The 16,798-nt window shown below is 39.9% G+C and overlaps 1 protein-coding gene across 1 annotated transcript in view; it reads right to left on the reverse strand.

The window, feature by feature from the left end:
* The window catches only part of CRIM1 (cysteine rich transmembrane BMP regulator 1), a 206,737-nt gene that overhangs the window by 36,775 nt on the left and 153,164 nt on the right, over positions 1-16,798 (reverse strand). The window contains exons 9-12 of the mRNA XM_007468391.1: positions 14,799-14,927; positions 7,588-7,744; positions 4,623-4,744; positions 3,290-3,499 (exon numbers count right to left, since the gene is read on the reverse strand). Of these exons, the coding sequence (XP_007468453.1) occupies positions 3,290-3,499; positions 4,623-4,744; positions 7,588-7,744; positions 14,799-14,927 (618 nt within the window). The remainder of the gene's footprint in view (positions 1-3,289; positions 3,500-4,622; positions 4,745-7,587; positions 7,745-14,798; positions 14,928-16,798) is intronic.

Genomic DNA, 16,798 nt, shown 5'->3' on the forward strand with positions numbered 1-16,798 from the left:
AGGGACTCCTACTGTTGAAGAGAACAGGAGCCTCTTAGGGGATGTCTGCGAATGTAGGGTTATCTAGAATAAAGATCTCTCATTTACTGAATGCTTCCTATGGTCCAGTTTCCATGTTAGTGCTTTACATATGTTACTTCATTTATTCCTTACACCAATCATGTGAATAGGTACTGTTATCCTATTTAACATATAAGGAAACTGAGAACTCAGAGTATTAAGGGCAGACAAGGGATCTGAACCCAAGTCTATGTTTGTTTGGATCATGGATACACCTCCAGATTAAATACAATTGTAAACTGATTTGTGCCCCATTCACTTCATTATCTCTGGGACCCTGAGTCCTTTCAGGCTTAGAAATAAGTCCTACTGTTGAGCAGGACACACCCCAATCCCCACCAGCTGCCGGCACACTGAGCAGGCATGCTCTTTCAGAATCAACAGTCTGAACCCTCACCTGAGACTAAACATTTGTTTGGCGATATGATCAAGAGAGGTAAACGCCCAGGGGCCAATGATAACTATGAGTTCTTTCCCCAGACGAGAGGCGATTTGGGGCTCTTGGTGAGATGATAGAGAGGGAATTTAATGCTGAAAATGTCTGGAGAGGCACTGGGAGTTGCCCTCAAGTTGTGCTGGCGAAATGAGAAGTATGAAGATATTAACCATATTCGTGTCATCCAAATACAACAGGCGTTTCAAGAAGGTGCTGACAGTGTGGAACCCTGTGGAGAAGCCATCTGGAGACAGCATGGCGGGCTCATGCTTGGAGATCAGTGGAATCTGGGCCTCAGAAGAACTACCCTGTTTGTGCAGAGATACTCAGAGCTGACGTCTCCTAAGAACTCACGGGCTGTGACTTTCAAAGCAGTGGTCAACCTGAGATGTAGCAATACTGATGAGATACAGTGGTGTGGGCCCAGCTCCAGCTAAGAAGGCATTGTATAACATTTAATACAGCTTTATCTCAAGGGAGCTAGTAAAGACTGGAACTTTGACCAAGTGGACATATCACAGAAAACTGACATCAGCCAACGCTTACATTCATAACCAACTGGGCCAAACTTTCTAGTATATGAGGAAAGTAGAAAGGAAGATAATTAGAATGAAAATTGAGCTGCGATGAGATAAAAGTGCATTTCTCACTGTTTATAGAAAAAGAAAAAATAGTTCCAAAGACTATTAATAAACTACTGTTGGAAAAAGTCTCCCTTTTGAAAGGACTTGGAGAGGATCGACAATTGCTGCCCTTTTAAATGCTGCCATGTAAGGAAACGGTCAGAAGAAAAACGATGTGTGTTTGCAGGTGTCTTACTCTGTGAATTCCTTTGCTATATATATATCCATGTGCCTCAAGGCAAAACATGAGTGACCAGATAGATGGAGGTGATAGAAAAACTGAAAGGTAGAGGGTAAGAAAGGGAAAAATAATCTGAGAAACAGTATCATTTGGTGAATCTTCTGTCAGAAGAGTTCAGAGGCTGCTCACTTATCTCAGAAGGAAAAACAGCTGATCCTTGAATAGAAGGCAGGAGAAAATATTCTTTGAAGTGGGAGTCCACAATTGCAACAATGCTTGGTCTCTATTCAGAAAGATCCATATGTGGCAACTCACTAAAGACATTTGGAAAAAAACATACCTACACATCCATATGTATCAATACCTGTATGTTTTTATATGTCTATATCTACATAGTCACACATCCACAATAATACATCAATAATTCTGTGTGTGTTTAAGAACTTTCCATATCTCTGTAATAGAGAAAACTAGATTTGGTTTCACTGACTTTCAGTGCTTAAGTCAATCATCTGTTCTTAGTAACATCTTTGCATTTCCACTGGTCGGAGTTCTTCACTGAGTACACCGTTTAGCAAAGACCCAGGTGCAGGCCACACTCTGCACACTCATGCCTATAATTAAAGCATGGGGTCTTCATTGGAACAAATGATTTTTCCTTCCCCAAAGAGTCAACACAGAGCTCTGTCTCATTAAATTGTTCATTTATCTTCTGTTTCAGTGGGCACTAGGGGTTTTTCATATTTAACTAGCAAAACATGTGAATAAGGAAGCAGTTTTGATACAGAGCACATCTGGCTTAACTATGTGAAACAAAACAAAACAACTTTGTCATCTGGTCCCCTATAGGGGTATGGGGGCTGCATGTCACTTTGATACCTTAGTTACTGAGGTGTGTAGAATGTCAGGGCTAAAAAGGACTTCCAGTGCCTTTCTGCCAACCCCCTCCCTGGCAGGCAAAGCAGGTGCAGACTGAGGTGCCAGCATGCGGTACCTCCCTCCCAGGCCGGGCCTGCCTTGTTGCAAAAGGCCCAGGCCTCAGGTTGCTGACTGCACCCATTGTACAGGTGGAGGGAGATACAAAACCAAGACTGACTGGGGAAATACAATCCCTACCCCCAAACCGGACAGTACATTTCAACTTTAAAAGAAATCCGATGCAAGAATCAGGAGACTTCATGTCTCCCTGGCCCTCTAGCTGACACACTATTTTACTTTGGGTAAGAAAGCTAATCTCTCTGTGTCTGTTTTCCAAACAAAAACTGCCTAAGCGTATTTTTCCCTAATTCAGTGGCCTCCACTTGGTGGAAGAAATAATAACTATGAAACCATGCTGAGCTCTTTGGATCAAAGGCACTAGATGAGGTATTATGGTAATAATTACTGTTATGGACAACCATAATTTGGACCGCTATGAATTATAAATCTGTTATGTTCTTCTACTAACTTATCTTGATTACCATTATTATGACTGTAAATGTTTTGGATGTGTGTTCACTCTGAACATCTCCATTTGGCAACACTACCACATATCCATTAATTTTTTAAAAAAAGCAATATCCACAGACTTCAGTAATTCTCTCCCTCTCGGATATTACTTTATAAATAAGAAGCTTTCATGGAATAAAATTAACAACAACCCCCTCCAATTAACTAAGACATTCAGTCTTATTACACTATCCGTAAGATGGAGAGCTGGAGCTTTAAGTACATAAGCCCACAAACCTGTACACAAATGTAGTTCAAAGACCAATGTAATTGAGTAAACCTTCAAAAATAAGGAGAGTGGTTTTAGAGCTTTAGAATAATTCTCTGGTTTTTGGCTAATCATTTATAGCACCTGGCTGATACTCGTGGCTATTGTTGACAAAAACCAGAGAGCTGAAATATGTTCCAGGGGTCGTCCCCTGCACTTCCCCTGGAAATACAGATGTGATGAGGCAAAAGTCATTTGCTTAGGGAGCACACGAGATGGCGGCCAGCTTTTACCTGAACATGACGGGCAGCACTGTCCCGGATGAATGGTGGGGTTGCCACAGGCAGGCACCGGGCAGGTGATCAGAGCACACATTTCCCGTCCACTGTGACAGTAGCATTCCCGGCACCCATCATGCCAGCTTTCCTCATTTTTATGATGATGACCATCCATGGACAGACATGTGCCTGACAGGACGGGTGGCCCGGCTGCAGCAGGGACCTCTGGACAGACAGAAGGCAGCCTGGTAAAGAAGGAGCTACTGCACAGGAGAAACAGCCTGTAGTTCCTTACAGGTAATGCTACCCAGCCACCAAAAATCCTGTCTACACAGCACGGCTTGTGACACAGGGAAGGATCATGAAAAGAATTTAAGTTAATATGCTCTCAATTTTGAAAAAAGAAAAAAGGGAGTAAAAAACCCTGCAAATACATTTCTCTGCTATTGGTAGGCTTATAACTTTTCTTTCCTCCCTTCACTCCACATTCTCATATTCTATACAGTAAACAAGCACTGACTGATTTCAGCGTGAATGTTACACATATGTTTAATACATGCAGAATAATCACTCTAGAAATCATCATTCAGTGGGGCAATCCTGGGCCGCTAGTAACTAACAGATTTTCGTTCTGCAGAACAATTGAAGCAGTGACTAGATTTTTGTTTACTCTGACCCCCTAAAAACACTGTTAAGGTGGTAACTGTCCAACTCTGAAAAAACACAGAACAAACTTTAGGGGTCTTTTACTGCTTCATCTGTGGCTCGTGTGGACAACTAAAACTAGCTGGGGTGGGCAGTGGCGCTGGAGCTGGGGTAAGGGCTCACACAGCTTCAGGAACATCCCTTGAGGGGGAAGTCCTGCACAAGGTACTCCCAGGACTCACACCTATACACAACTATAGGCTGGCATGTGGTTATTCAGCAAAAGTCTACATTCTCAGGGAAAACTCTGTTACCAAGAAAATACACAAGCAGACTATTTAGCCTCACCCACCCTCAAAGGGCTGTGAAAAGGGACCTTTGCTGTATCAATCGTCTCGATCCACTGCTGGACAGAGGGAGACTCTATGGAGGTCAAGATAAAGATGCTTTAGGCTAAAGTTCCTGAGACAAGTAAAACTGAAGAGCTAAGAAGTGATTAATTTGGTCAATGTGGGGTCTGTTCCTTTAAGTTCTATTCTGAGCTCTTATTCCATTGAGATGAAAGGACAAGGGATGGTCCTCTAGAGAGTGACAGTGGTGTCAGAGTGGACAGCAATCACTGAAATTATTTCACTGACTTCTGTTCTTGGTTTCTGTGCCTCTGATTGCTCTGAGCGGGGAAGGGTTATGCGTTGGGACTTACCTCTGCACTTGCAGATAAGACAGCCACGACTGTCCTGCTGGAAACCCAAGGGGCAGATCTTACTGCATGGGAGCTCTGGGCATTTCTTACAACGACAGATGTCACAGCCATGCTTATTCTTCCTGGGTAATTAAAATTTTGTCACAGGTTAGGAAATCCAAAAGTCTCAAGTGATGCCCAAGTGCTTAGACCAAGGGTCACTGAAGTGATATTCTCATTAAGCAGAATGACTTGAGCTTCTGCTCTCAAAACCCCCTGGAGTGATGCATAATTAGCTCCCTGTGGCCATGACCACCAACCACCCATGGCCAATGGTTAGAATTGTCCAAGCACTTAGGTGCTCTAAGACGTGACTGTCAGAATCCCAATGACGTGACTGTTGATTTAATTGGGAAAAGTGGTACCACAGTACAAAAAGATGAATGTGCAGCTCCATGAATAGGAAGGTGAAGGATATATTGCTGGTCAATGTTGGAGGCCAGCATTAGGGCAGAAGTCCTTCTTCTGTCAGAACCACAGGCTTCCTCAGACGACCACATTCTCTTGAGAAATTTCAGACGCTACTAAACATTTTACTGAGATATCTACAGAATTTTTTAGCAGATAGGAGAACTTAAGGATCCACAGACCTGGGAATGCTACGTCATGTTGTACATGTAGATATCTTGTATATGTTGATGAAGAACAAAACGTTTAAGAAGTCCTGCAGTCAATGTCCAGTAATTACCTCATTAGGCAGAAAAGAATACCAACTGAAAAATGTTCCACCTGTGGGGCATGACTGAAGCATGGAGGATAAAGGGAAAGGGCTAGATGAACTTTTTTTTCCCCTTTAATAAGATACAGTGCCTAAATTTTGTGTTGATCAGAAAGATATTAAATAAATATATGTTTATTAAAAGATCACCATAGTTTAAGTGGACAAAAAAATTCTTAGCAACAATTCCTTATTTTCTCTAAAAGGAGAATGACCCTCTCTATTACAAAAGGTGCTAACCTGCCCTCCTGTGTCTTCTGTCCACTACCTGCAGCTCCTCTCTTAGGCTCAACATCTCCTCTACAAGCTTTGCCCTAGTTGGGCTTCCTGGGCAGCAGAGAAGGCGGAGTTAAGTCTATTAATCCTTAGGTTTCATCCCAAGGAGCCCTAAGTAGCAACAGTGGTGTTCAACTAAAAAAATAAATCCTGTTCTTTCTCATCTTGGACAAGTTAAGGGGCTCTAAAAGAAGATGGCCCCCGGGGCTTCCCTGGTGGCTCAGTGGTTGAGAGTCTGCCTGCCGATGCAGGGGACACGGGTTCGTGCCCCGGTCCGGGAAGATCCCACGTGCCGCGGACCGGCTGGGCCCGTGAGCCATGGCCACCGAGCCTGCGCGTCCGGAGCCTGTGCTCCGCAACGGGAGAGGCCACAACAGTGAGAGGCCCGCGTACCGCAAAAAAAAAAAAAAGAAGATGGCCCCATGGGAAATCCTTGGTATATAACTGCCCAAGTGACAAACTACAATCTGCTAAGTGAAATGAGAACTGAACACTAGGGTCTACGTATTTACATCAATATAATGAAAACAATGAATTAAATGAATGCTTCACACTCCTGTCATAGACTGTGCCATTTTCAAGCCCTAACAGGGCTTTAACAGATTCGTTTGTTAACTCATTTATTCACCTACCTGTTCCTTCTTCCTTCTCCCATTCCCTTCTCTATATATTTCTCCCTCAGAGGCTGTCCTTGAAACATGTGCTAGCCAATGCAGTATTCGTTTGCCTACAAGAGTCAACTTGGTCTTTCTTGAATGTGTTTACTGACAGGAATACCAAGTGGAATCTATAATCCTCTAAGAGTTTTCTCTCCAAGGTGAAGTTTGGATGAATGCAGCCTTGGTTCTGAACTATCATAACACTGCAGCCAAGTGGTTGTAGGTACTATTATGATAATAATACTTTATTCTACATCAGCAGGTAAGCTAAGAAATAGCTCTACTTTTATTAATATCATATTCATATTTTAGGATTAAGAACAATGATGATTTATTAGTTTACTTGGGGAATTTTAAAGAATAATGTTCCCAAGCTAATTATCCAATTAGAATTAACGTTCCCCTCTCCCTGCTAAACTAGAATTTCTAAAAGGAAGAATAAAAACAATGCCTTTAAGATGCTGGGCAAGAGGTGATGGCTCTAAATCCCTTATAATTACTAGCACTATATAAACATATCAAATGGAAAAGGCAGAGAGACTAAACTGGAAGGAATCAAGGCAGGCACGACAAAGCAAAATTCTGAAAGGTTATTTTTAAGGAACCAACTTGACATAAAGACAGAAGTAGATTCTGAGACAGACACAAAAGTAACAAATGTGAAATGTCTATTTTCCCCCTAGAATAATCTGAATTTTCATGGGATTTGATTCAATAAAGAATATTTAAAAGTACAAGTCATAGTTCTTATCACCAAGGAAATTCATAAGATCTACTGCTATTTTAAAGAATACTATAAACGTAGACAAGCATCAAGGTAGGACAGGGAGGCATGGCAGGTAAGGATGCTCCATATTGCAAATCAGTAGCTGTCAATTCATCTTAAAATATAGATTAAATACGTTATCACAAAACAGTTGCTGCGACAGTGGTGCATAGTTGAAGCGCTTACAACACTGGAACCTCATGACAGTTCCATTCCCTTTGGCAGTATCCAAAGGCCCTTGCTATGAGGAAATCTCACCTAACAGGCCCAAAGTGTCATAACAAGGCTCCGGCCCATCTTCAAAAAAGAGTAAAACTTGATTCTTATCTTTGGAGATACTGCCTTTCCCTGCTTTCTGATTCCTCTAGCAAAACAAGGATATTCTGGATTCAGTACATTGCTGATTCATTCAGAAACACACACAAAACAGCCAACAAAAAAGGTAAGAGACATTTCATCAAGTTATAGATAATTAAGAATACATCTTCTGAGTTAAGAAATACGTACAGATATCCAAATGGACAATACTTGTCACAGATTATGAGTCTGCACTTCTTGGGGCGTGGGCGGCACTGACAGATCTCACAGTTGTGGGCATCGGTTAGGAAGCCGAAGGGGCAGTCCAAGGTGCAGCCTCGTTTGAGGCCCGTGCAAAGTTCCTCCCCTGTGAAGACACATGGACAGCACATTTCTTCCAAAGATGAAAGGAACAGAACATTTGACACTTCAATGCCTTCCCCTAATCTTCCAATCTTCCACCCATGTAAATTTCTCAGCTCTACCACAGTATCAGCAATGGTTAAAAATTATAGATTGTGCTATTTCATGGTTATCAGAACGTAACTTCATGTTTTGGTACTAATATACACAATAAAGCCCAACTCTGAAAAACAGATTTCTGATCAAACCACTGATTACCATTTATTATTCAAAATGTGAGAAGTGGAAACTTACATCCCAAACTTCATTATGTATTTTTGTTCCTACTGCATGCCCATGAGAAACACATTATTAAAGGTTCACACACATTTACTCTTATGAGTTTTAGATGTTACCATATAATACTGCGTACCATATGCAGCATAAAGCATTGCTTACCCTTTCTTTAAAAGGTATATCTCTAATAACATAATAGAAAGTGAAATAATCAGTGTTCCAATTAGATATTTTTTCCCCTACCGCTGACAAATATCCAGGCATTTAGATACACTTAGTTAACTGACAAAAAAAAAAAAAGTATGTGCCAAAGAAATACCTAGATTAATGTTTAACTATCCATTATTTAAAATGTTCAAACTCTCCCCTGTTAGCAGAATCTGGAGTGATGTTTAACTGTCCTCTGTTAGTCAGTTATAACTTATTTTTGTAGAAGGGAAAAAAAAGGAACAAAGAAATGGTGGCTGGCACAAGAAACTTCTATTAGCTTAATGGAAGCCTTGTAAATAAATTTTAAATGGTGTGATGTAGGGCTTACTAGAGTAATATAGGCAACAAAAATGTTAAGGTAAATAAGAAAAGCATGCTTGGTGATGTAACTAAAGCAAATTGAGACTTCTCTGAATTAAATGCAGAATTTGAAAGATAATCAAATTTAAAGAAGTAGACATGATGATGGCAAAAGTATGGCAATGTTTGATTATAGTTCTGCGTGGACTGGTAAAATGGGAAGCTGAGACTACTTTTGTTGGAATAATAAATGAATTTTATGTGTATATCCTTTAAGCATAAATATTGTAAATAATGCATAAGTTACTGGGAAAAACAGAACACATTTGTCCCCTCCACACACAAATCTTATAACCTAAAATTAAACCTTAACTACAATTAATAGGTGAAATGGGTTCATATTTTACATAAATATTTTAAGATAGCATCTTCTGTGAATCTTAGCTGGCAACACTTGCATATTTAATTTGCTATCTTTTAAAAAGGATAATGTGATTTAAAGTAAAATTTTCTACTTTGTCATCATCATAAACCTTTCATTACACATATTTAATATAACCTCGTGGGTCTGTATCATATTGTGAAGCAACTGATTACTAATTTGCATCCTTAAAAGTGAAATTCTAAACGACTCATTTAAAATTTTGTAATTATATGACTTGAAAGGTCATCATTTTTCATCTCTTTCCCATTATTAAGGGAATGATGGAGGAGGGAGAAGACTGTCAGAGCCACATTTCTTTCTCTGACACCAAGATCTAAGTTGTGAATCCATTTTTCTATTGCAAAAATTTTAAGTCTTGAAACCAAGTAGATTATGTTGAGAAACAGATGAACTAACAACACTGTGAGAACATCCCTGGGGATTAAATTCCTTGAAACCCTGAGTCTGAGCACCTTTGTGCCTTTATTTCTCTGGTCCTGTAAAAAAGGAGTTTTTCTATAATTTTTAATCTAGAATGGGCTTCATCCTTAATGAAAGCTGTTGCATCACTAAGTTTAAAAAATTTGATATAAACTAAGTTTGTCTTTACCTCTGCTTTGCAGTGGAAGGGAATTTCAAGCAAAGGCTGCTATGTGTGAACAAAAATACAGGATGTTCATAGACTTCGGACTGGCTGTGATATCTTGGGCAGGTTGCCACAATGCTGCCCTGACTTGGGACTGCTCACTGCCCTGCTATCTCATTTCTCCTCCCCAGCAGAAGGGAGCTCTAGGGCAGGGACCTATTTTCTTTATTTACACAGTCCAGGTGCTATCATGGTGCTCAGCATGGAGTGAGTGCTCAATAAATACTTGCTGAATGAATGAACCAATCAAGATTCTTGCTATTTACTTGTCTACTCTCATCAAGACTGCCACACTAACAGAAAAATAATGGGATGAAAAAACTTACTGTTAGTACTGAAAAATTTCACAATACTGGCACTTGCTAAACATCTCCAAATACCACCTTCTAGCTTAGAAATAGAGAACATTAAAGATTTCAAGGTATTCCTAGATCCATGTACCAACTATGGATTTTTCTTCAGAGAAGTATAACGTCAAGGCAAACATTTACATAAAGAGCAAACATTTACATAAAGAGCAGAACAGACAGATTAGAAACATCTTATTCATAGATGGGTGGGAGTTTTTAAGTTTGTTTGAAAAGTTTTAGTACATCACTGGAGGCAACCACAGAAAGAATGGTGGCTTTATGTTCATAATTTTTCAACATTATGACTTTGTTGTGATCTAAGAATGCTTTCTAATCCAGAGGGGAAAATTACCATTGAAGAGAAAGTGATAAATAATGGCAAAATACAGAGCCTGTGCATTATGGCTGGCCGATAGCAGCTATGCAGTAAACTTTCTGTTTATTTGGGAGAAAAAAAAGATGTTTTTGCTCCCAGGGCCAAAATGTGGCCCAACTGTGGGGAGCATCGTTTGTACTTTGTTGTAGTTGAACACCATGGAGCCTGCAAACAGAACACAGTGTAATGGTGCCCCTAGAGTTGTGTTGTGCTTCTCTGCTGCAGGACTTCACACTCTTGGGTTCTGGCAATTCTCAGCAACATGCAAGCAGTTAAGGATACCATGAATAAAGTTCCTAAATAAAGAAGTGCAAGACTGCAAACGGTGGTCCCAATCTTGACCTTGATAAGTGTTTGTTCAGAGTAACAAAGAAATGAAAACAGGAGCCTGCCTCCTTGTATATGATGCTGCGACCTTCTTTAGATGCTTGATTCAGATATATGTTTCATGAAAGTTATGAAAGGTTTTTTCTCCCTGCTACCATTAATTTTCTATGTCTACACTGGTTTCTAGTTAAAAGCACTATTAATCCCTAGAATTACAGATTGTTAAAACTGGAAGACCAGTTACAAATAATCTGATGAAATCCACTTGATTTAAAAATGTAGATGATAAGATGCTAAAAGATGGATGCCATTTAATTCACATAGATGTCATTTACTACATATCGTACCTACAGTAAGCTGAAATGTATTATGTATGTTTGACAGCAAACATTCTGGTTAAAAAGGAATGCTACTAACAGCTTGTACCAGTGAAGTGTTAGATTTTTAGTAGCTTATCTAAATGATTATAGTTTTAACTTTTGTTGCTATCATACATTCTTAAGCATTTTCTACCATGTTTCTTTTCTTTATTCTAAGTATGTCTTTGAAAAAAGTTTAAATTCTCTATATGCCCTTGATGCATTACTTTGCTTAGCAGTGTTACAAGAAATGTTATTTGTTACAGGTTAAAAAAGAAAAGCTACAGTATGTTCAAATAAAAGAATCCTTTGTCATATACCTTCCATGTTCTTTTGAAGGACATGTTTCTACTGGGTTTTGATTTCAATCTTCAAGTGACTGTCTATAATATGCTTGATTATATTGCAATAGCATTACAACATATTAGCATATTACCAATATTACCAACACATTACCAAAATTAGTCAGGGATAAGGTCCATTTTTAACTTTTTTATAACCCTAGTTCTTGGTGTATAGTAGGCACTCAATAAATGCTAGATGAATGAAAGAAGGAATGAATGAGCAGACAACAGGCCAGTAACAGGGCAGAAATATTTATGCCAGTGGTCTATATATACAACGTCTAACCCCTAATGGAAAACTTGGGTATAAATGGTTAGGTCCATTGCATGTGAAACAGGCTTTGGTGGGATGCAGAAAAATAACATAAAGGAGAGATTTAGACAAAATCCATACTTATCACGTAGCTGCAATGGGAAAAAGAATATACTTAGCTATCCTTCAGTACCAGGGACTTCCTTTTTTCTAAAGCTAGGCGAAAGAGAGTGAGAATATTCGAGGGTTAAAATTAAAAGGCAAAAGGCAAGTTGTTTGTGTGCGTGTCCTCAGAGAACAGGAAGAACTGGAGGCAGGTTGGTGTCGGAACCAAGGAGGGAAACTGGGGGCTTTCCACGTCAGCTAGCTCTAGCTGACTCAGAAATGCATGTTATAAAACAGCTATCGTGTCAACAATTACCATATGTCGGGTAGTAAAGCTAGCTTTGCATTCACTAATTAGTCCTCAAAACAACCCATTACTTTGGTATTATTACCTGCCCTTTACAGAGGAGGACACAGAGGCTCTAGGAAATAAAGCAACTTGCCCTGATCACCCAGATGCAAGTCAGTTATGATGCCAGAGTCTGGGAGGAGAGCTGGGTACACACAGTCACAAGAATCTGACAACCGAGGATGTGGCAGTTTGACTTAATTTGACTCACCGCCCAAAGGTGTCAAATAATCAGGACTGCTAATGGGAGGGGATGAGAGCAGAATGCTCTAAGGCTCTGTCATATACTTTCCGTGTACTTTTGTGTATGATATAGACAAAATGACAAATTCCAGCTGACATAAAATGCAATGGTCTCCTGTACATATTTCCTCCTATGTGTTAATGAAATGGAGGTGCAAAGCAGGTAGTATGCATGGATGTTCCTTTTACAAAGCCAGAAAGCAACACTAACACAAAGACAGGTAGAACAGAATTTTCCTGATAAGTCTCAATTTGCAAAAAGCCAGTCATATGCTTCTGACTTGCTTCAGTGACAACTGAGGGAAATTGCTTCTTTGGATTTAACTACAAAGGGCTCATTGTGAATCAGCAGGGGTCTTATGTAGGTGTGCCCATGTGGCCAAAAGTTCATAACAAAGCCCAGGTGAAGATGGTAGGCAGGGTGATTAGGTACAATGAAATCTATATTTTTAGACTTCAAAAAGTTCAGGAAAAAAAAATTAGGTATGCTCCCATGATCAGAAAGGATGTACAGCTCAAGAGATATGAGAAGGATTAAAATATAAACTCTTTGTGATACAATCACCAATTATCTTGGTGTCAAAAAATCAAAGTTGACCATTTAAGCCAATAAATATGGCTGCCAAAGCAGCTCCCTAGTAAACTTGGCTTTCCAAAGGGAGGTATAAAAGGCAGATAGGTGTGTAACAGGGACTGGTCCTCCTCTGAACAGAAACAAGTGTAGGAAGGCAGACAACAATAGTTTGATAACCTCCGTTTCAGCACCAAGTCCATCCCACAGACAGTGTGATGGTAACAAGTAACTGAGAAAATCAAATTATGCAACTCCTACTTAGTATCTGTCTTCACCGAAAATATTCTTACCAAAGAAAGCATTGAATGATTAAGGTGAAGAGGAATACAGAGCCCAAGAAAACTGATAAATCAGAAAGTGATCATCTCTCTACATTAAGTAATTCTAACTCTCTGAGTCCAGGGTAATTATACCCAGAGGCTCATGGAGAACCTGCTGATTATAGAAGCATTGTCCATATTTGGAGACATCAGAGGGAATGGAAAGAGACTGCAGAAAACTAAAAGAGGCCAAATGTCATTTCAAAAGGGACAAAGGATTCTAACACTACAGGAACTAAGCTTGACATTCACAACTGAAAATTCTGCAGAAGGAATGGTTAAACATGGGATATGCGACATTTAGGAAAGAGAGCAATGAATACCAGGAGCCAGTATAGGTTCATGAAAAACAACCCCTACCCTACTAACTCCGTTTTATGTTTAAAGTAGGGTTTCCAGCAAAGGAATGTTGTAAATAGAATGTATTTTGATTTCAGATAAGATACAGATCAAGAGTTTCAAGATTTCCTTGTGGAGATGGAGCTGATATGTTGTTAGCTGAATAACTCCATAGAAGTGAGGATTATGTTCAAAGTCATTTTGCAGGAAGGCCTTCAGTGCTAACAGGGCTCTCTCCTTGGTTCTATACAATTTAATTTATTTTAGGGCAATGATTTAGATGAGGACATGTAAGTTATGCTCATTTGATATAAGCTGGGAGGCATAGATAAAGTATGAGGTCACATCATCAAGATTCAAAAATATCCCAACTAGTTGGTAAACGGCTGAAAACTCTCAGGGTAATTTCTGTGTAAATTTGGCCGTGTTTATATCATTAAAAAAAAAAAAATCAAACGTTCAAATACAGAACAAATGAGAATCACCTATGTGCAGCTGATGTAAAAAGTACCAACTGGTTCTAGTTGCTTATAACCTCAGTGTTAGCCAACAGTGTATAATCCAAAGAGCAAATGCTCACTTAGACCACACAATAGCACTGCAGTGATCAGACCAAATTCTGCAATACTTTGTTTGTTTCTAGGCCCCACATTTACATAAGGACCAAGAAAGTTCTAGAAACTATGCCACCTGGGGAAGGACTAAAGATGTTTATTCTGGTAGAAGAATTAGAGGAATTCAAAATCGTTTTAAACATGAAGGGCAATTTTTTTTTCCAGTAAGAAATGCAATATACTCTATCACATTTCAGAGATCATGGCCTGGAGACATGACTGGAATCTACATGGACAAGAGCTGGGATCAAGAAAGCGGAGCACATTCTAAAGACTATGGCTGCCACACATGGAATGTGACACCTCTGTGTGAGTGACCTCCTTGTCACTGATGACCCCGGCAAGGGCGGTGCTGAGAGCTCCCTGGGTGTTTGGAAACATGTGCTCCAGAGTTCCCAGGGCTTCACCCATGATGCAGCCAGACATCAAGGAGTATCTGAATATAATGAAATGAGGGCAAAAACCGGAATAAAGGAGCAGCTCTTTTTCTCCAAATGACCATGTGTTTATGTTAAATACACTTTTTTCCCCCCTTCTTTCAGGTTGCTAAGGGAATGTCATGAATAGGAATGAAAGAAAAGATATTCAATCACACAATACGCTTTGACAATATTAGGCTCTGAAAAAACACAGTCTTCCGTGTACTCACTGTTTTTGCACTGACAAGTTCGACAACCACTGTGATCAAGTTTGAAACCATAAATGCAGTCCTTCTCTGTCAGGGTGCAGTTTGATGACTCTCCACACGCAGGTGGATCAATTGTGATGTAGGTTGGTTCTAATAATAAAGAGAGAAAAAAAATCAATGAAACATATGATTACCTCTTAGATGCTATTCAATCTTTGAAATCCCACACTATGGTAAGTCACAGGAAAAAACCTAATCAGTAATCTTCATCAAATCCTAGACTTTTATACTTTCATAATGTTGTTAACCCCTGAAAAAGAAATATTTTTATTTAAATTTTTGAAAATCCGGATGCTCTATTTCTTTCCATTTGAGCAATTTATGCATTTTTGGGTACACTCACCACTACAGAAGCAGACAAGAAAGGTTAAAATGAATTTAAATCGTTATTCTTCTATTTCCTCCTGATGTTTTCTGAGTTTATTTTTTATAACAATCAGGAAACAGCTTCCAGCTGTCAATTATCTCACTCTCCATTTTGCAATACTTCTGAAATCTATTTAGCGACTTTTCAAGTTAATAAATCAGAGATGTTTCTGAGACTTTCAAACATCTGAATTTCTTTGACCTTTTATGTGACACTCTCTCAATTATTACAGATGACATGACAGATCACATCATCTATAGGAGTTTATACTCAGGGCTTCAGGGAGTGGGGGAGAGAGACACAAGCATTCCGGAGGAAGAGAGAGCAGCCACCCTGAGACGAGATGCACAGAAGAAACCAAGGCCAGAGGTGATTTTGACCTTCACTGCCATGTTAATAATGAAGAATTGTTCTGGCCTAAAGATTACTGTTACTAAACAGTAATCACACACTTATGTAAAGTGTATCATGCGTCTATATAACATCTGAAGTGCTCTTCATAAATGCCTTCAAGTTTTGGATCACAGTGGGAAAGAGATGGGTGCTGTCATTATCCCTATTTTATGGATGAGGAAATCCAGCATACTGACTTGTCCAAGGTCACAGGGTTAGTAAGTGGTGGACCCCAGAGTCAAACCAGGTGTTCTGGCTCTAGGGTCACACTCTCAGCTTCTGTGCAATACAAAGCGCATTGTAATGGTACCTGTTTTGCAGTGATTGATAAGGGACAGTTTATACAATGTCAAACTGTGGAGAGAGTGTTGTCAAAGGAAACAAGGACACTGGCATATTTACGTAGCCTCTTTTCAACCCAAAGATACTATGAACTTCTTCAGAGTAAGCTGCTTCTCACAATATCTTTGTGAAGTGCTAAGTACAGAATGTCTCTACCTGTGTTTTCACAAATGGAAAACATGAGGTGCAGAGAGGGTAAGTGGCTTATCTAAGTTTACATAGCAACCCAGTAGCAGGCTGGGAACAGAACAGAACAGAGGTGCCTGACCTCCTGTCCAACACTCTATCCATTAGTCCACACTGTCTTCTCAAGTTTCGCCTCCTGTTACCATGGAAGAGAGACCAAAAATAAGTGTTTTAGGTGCCACTGATAAGATCAAGAGTTCTACATTTTTATCCACCTGCTAAGAGGCCAGTGATTCAACTCTTCACAGGTAGTGAGCAACTAGGACTTATTAAAGAGATGCTTTCATCAGCATTCTCCCAGTGAAAGTATGTATGAAGACGGTGTAGCACATTCTCTATTTTTATTACAGCACAGTTGGTAGAACATCTCCCTGAAATTTTTATCTAAGATTTCCACTGCTGTGAAATTTCTAATTTCCTTCAACGACTCAAGTATCCTTTCTGACAGGTAACTGTAAACATCAAAAAGTGGTTTAGGGGCTTCCCTGGTGGCGCAGTGGTTGAGACTCCGCCTGCCGATGCAGGGGACGCGGGTTCGTGCCCCGGCCCGGGAGGATCCTGCATGCCGCGGAGCGGCTGGGCCCGTGAGCCACGGCCGCTGGGCCTGCGCGTCCGGAGCCTGTGCTCCACAGCGGGAGAGGCCACAACAGTGAGAGGCCCACGTATCACAAAA

The sequence above is a fragment of the Lipotes vexillifer genome, unplaced genomic scaffold (assembly GCF_000442215.2).
Source record: "Lipotes vexillifer unplaced genomic scaffold, Lipotes_vexillifer_v1.1 scaffold1149, whole genome shotgun sequence".
Classification (NCBI taxonomy): domain Eukaryota; kingdom Metazoa; phylum Chordata; class Mammalia; order Artiodactyla; family Lipotidae; genus Lipotes; species Lipotes vexillifer.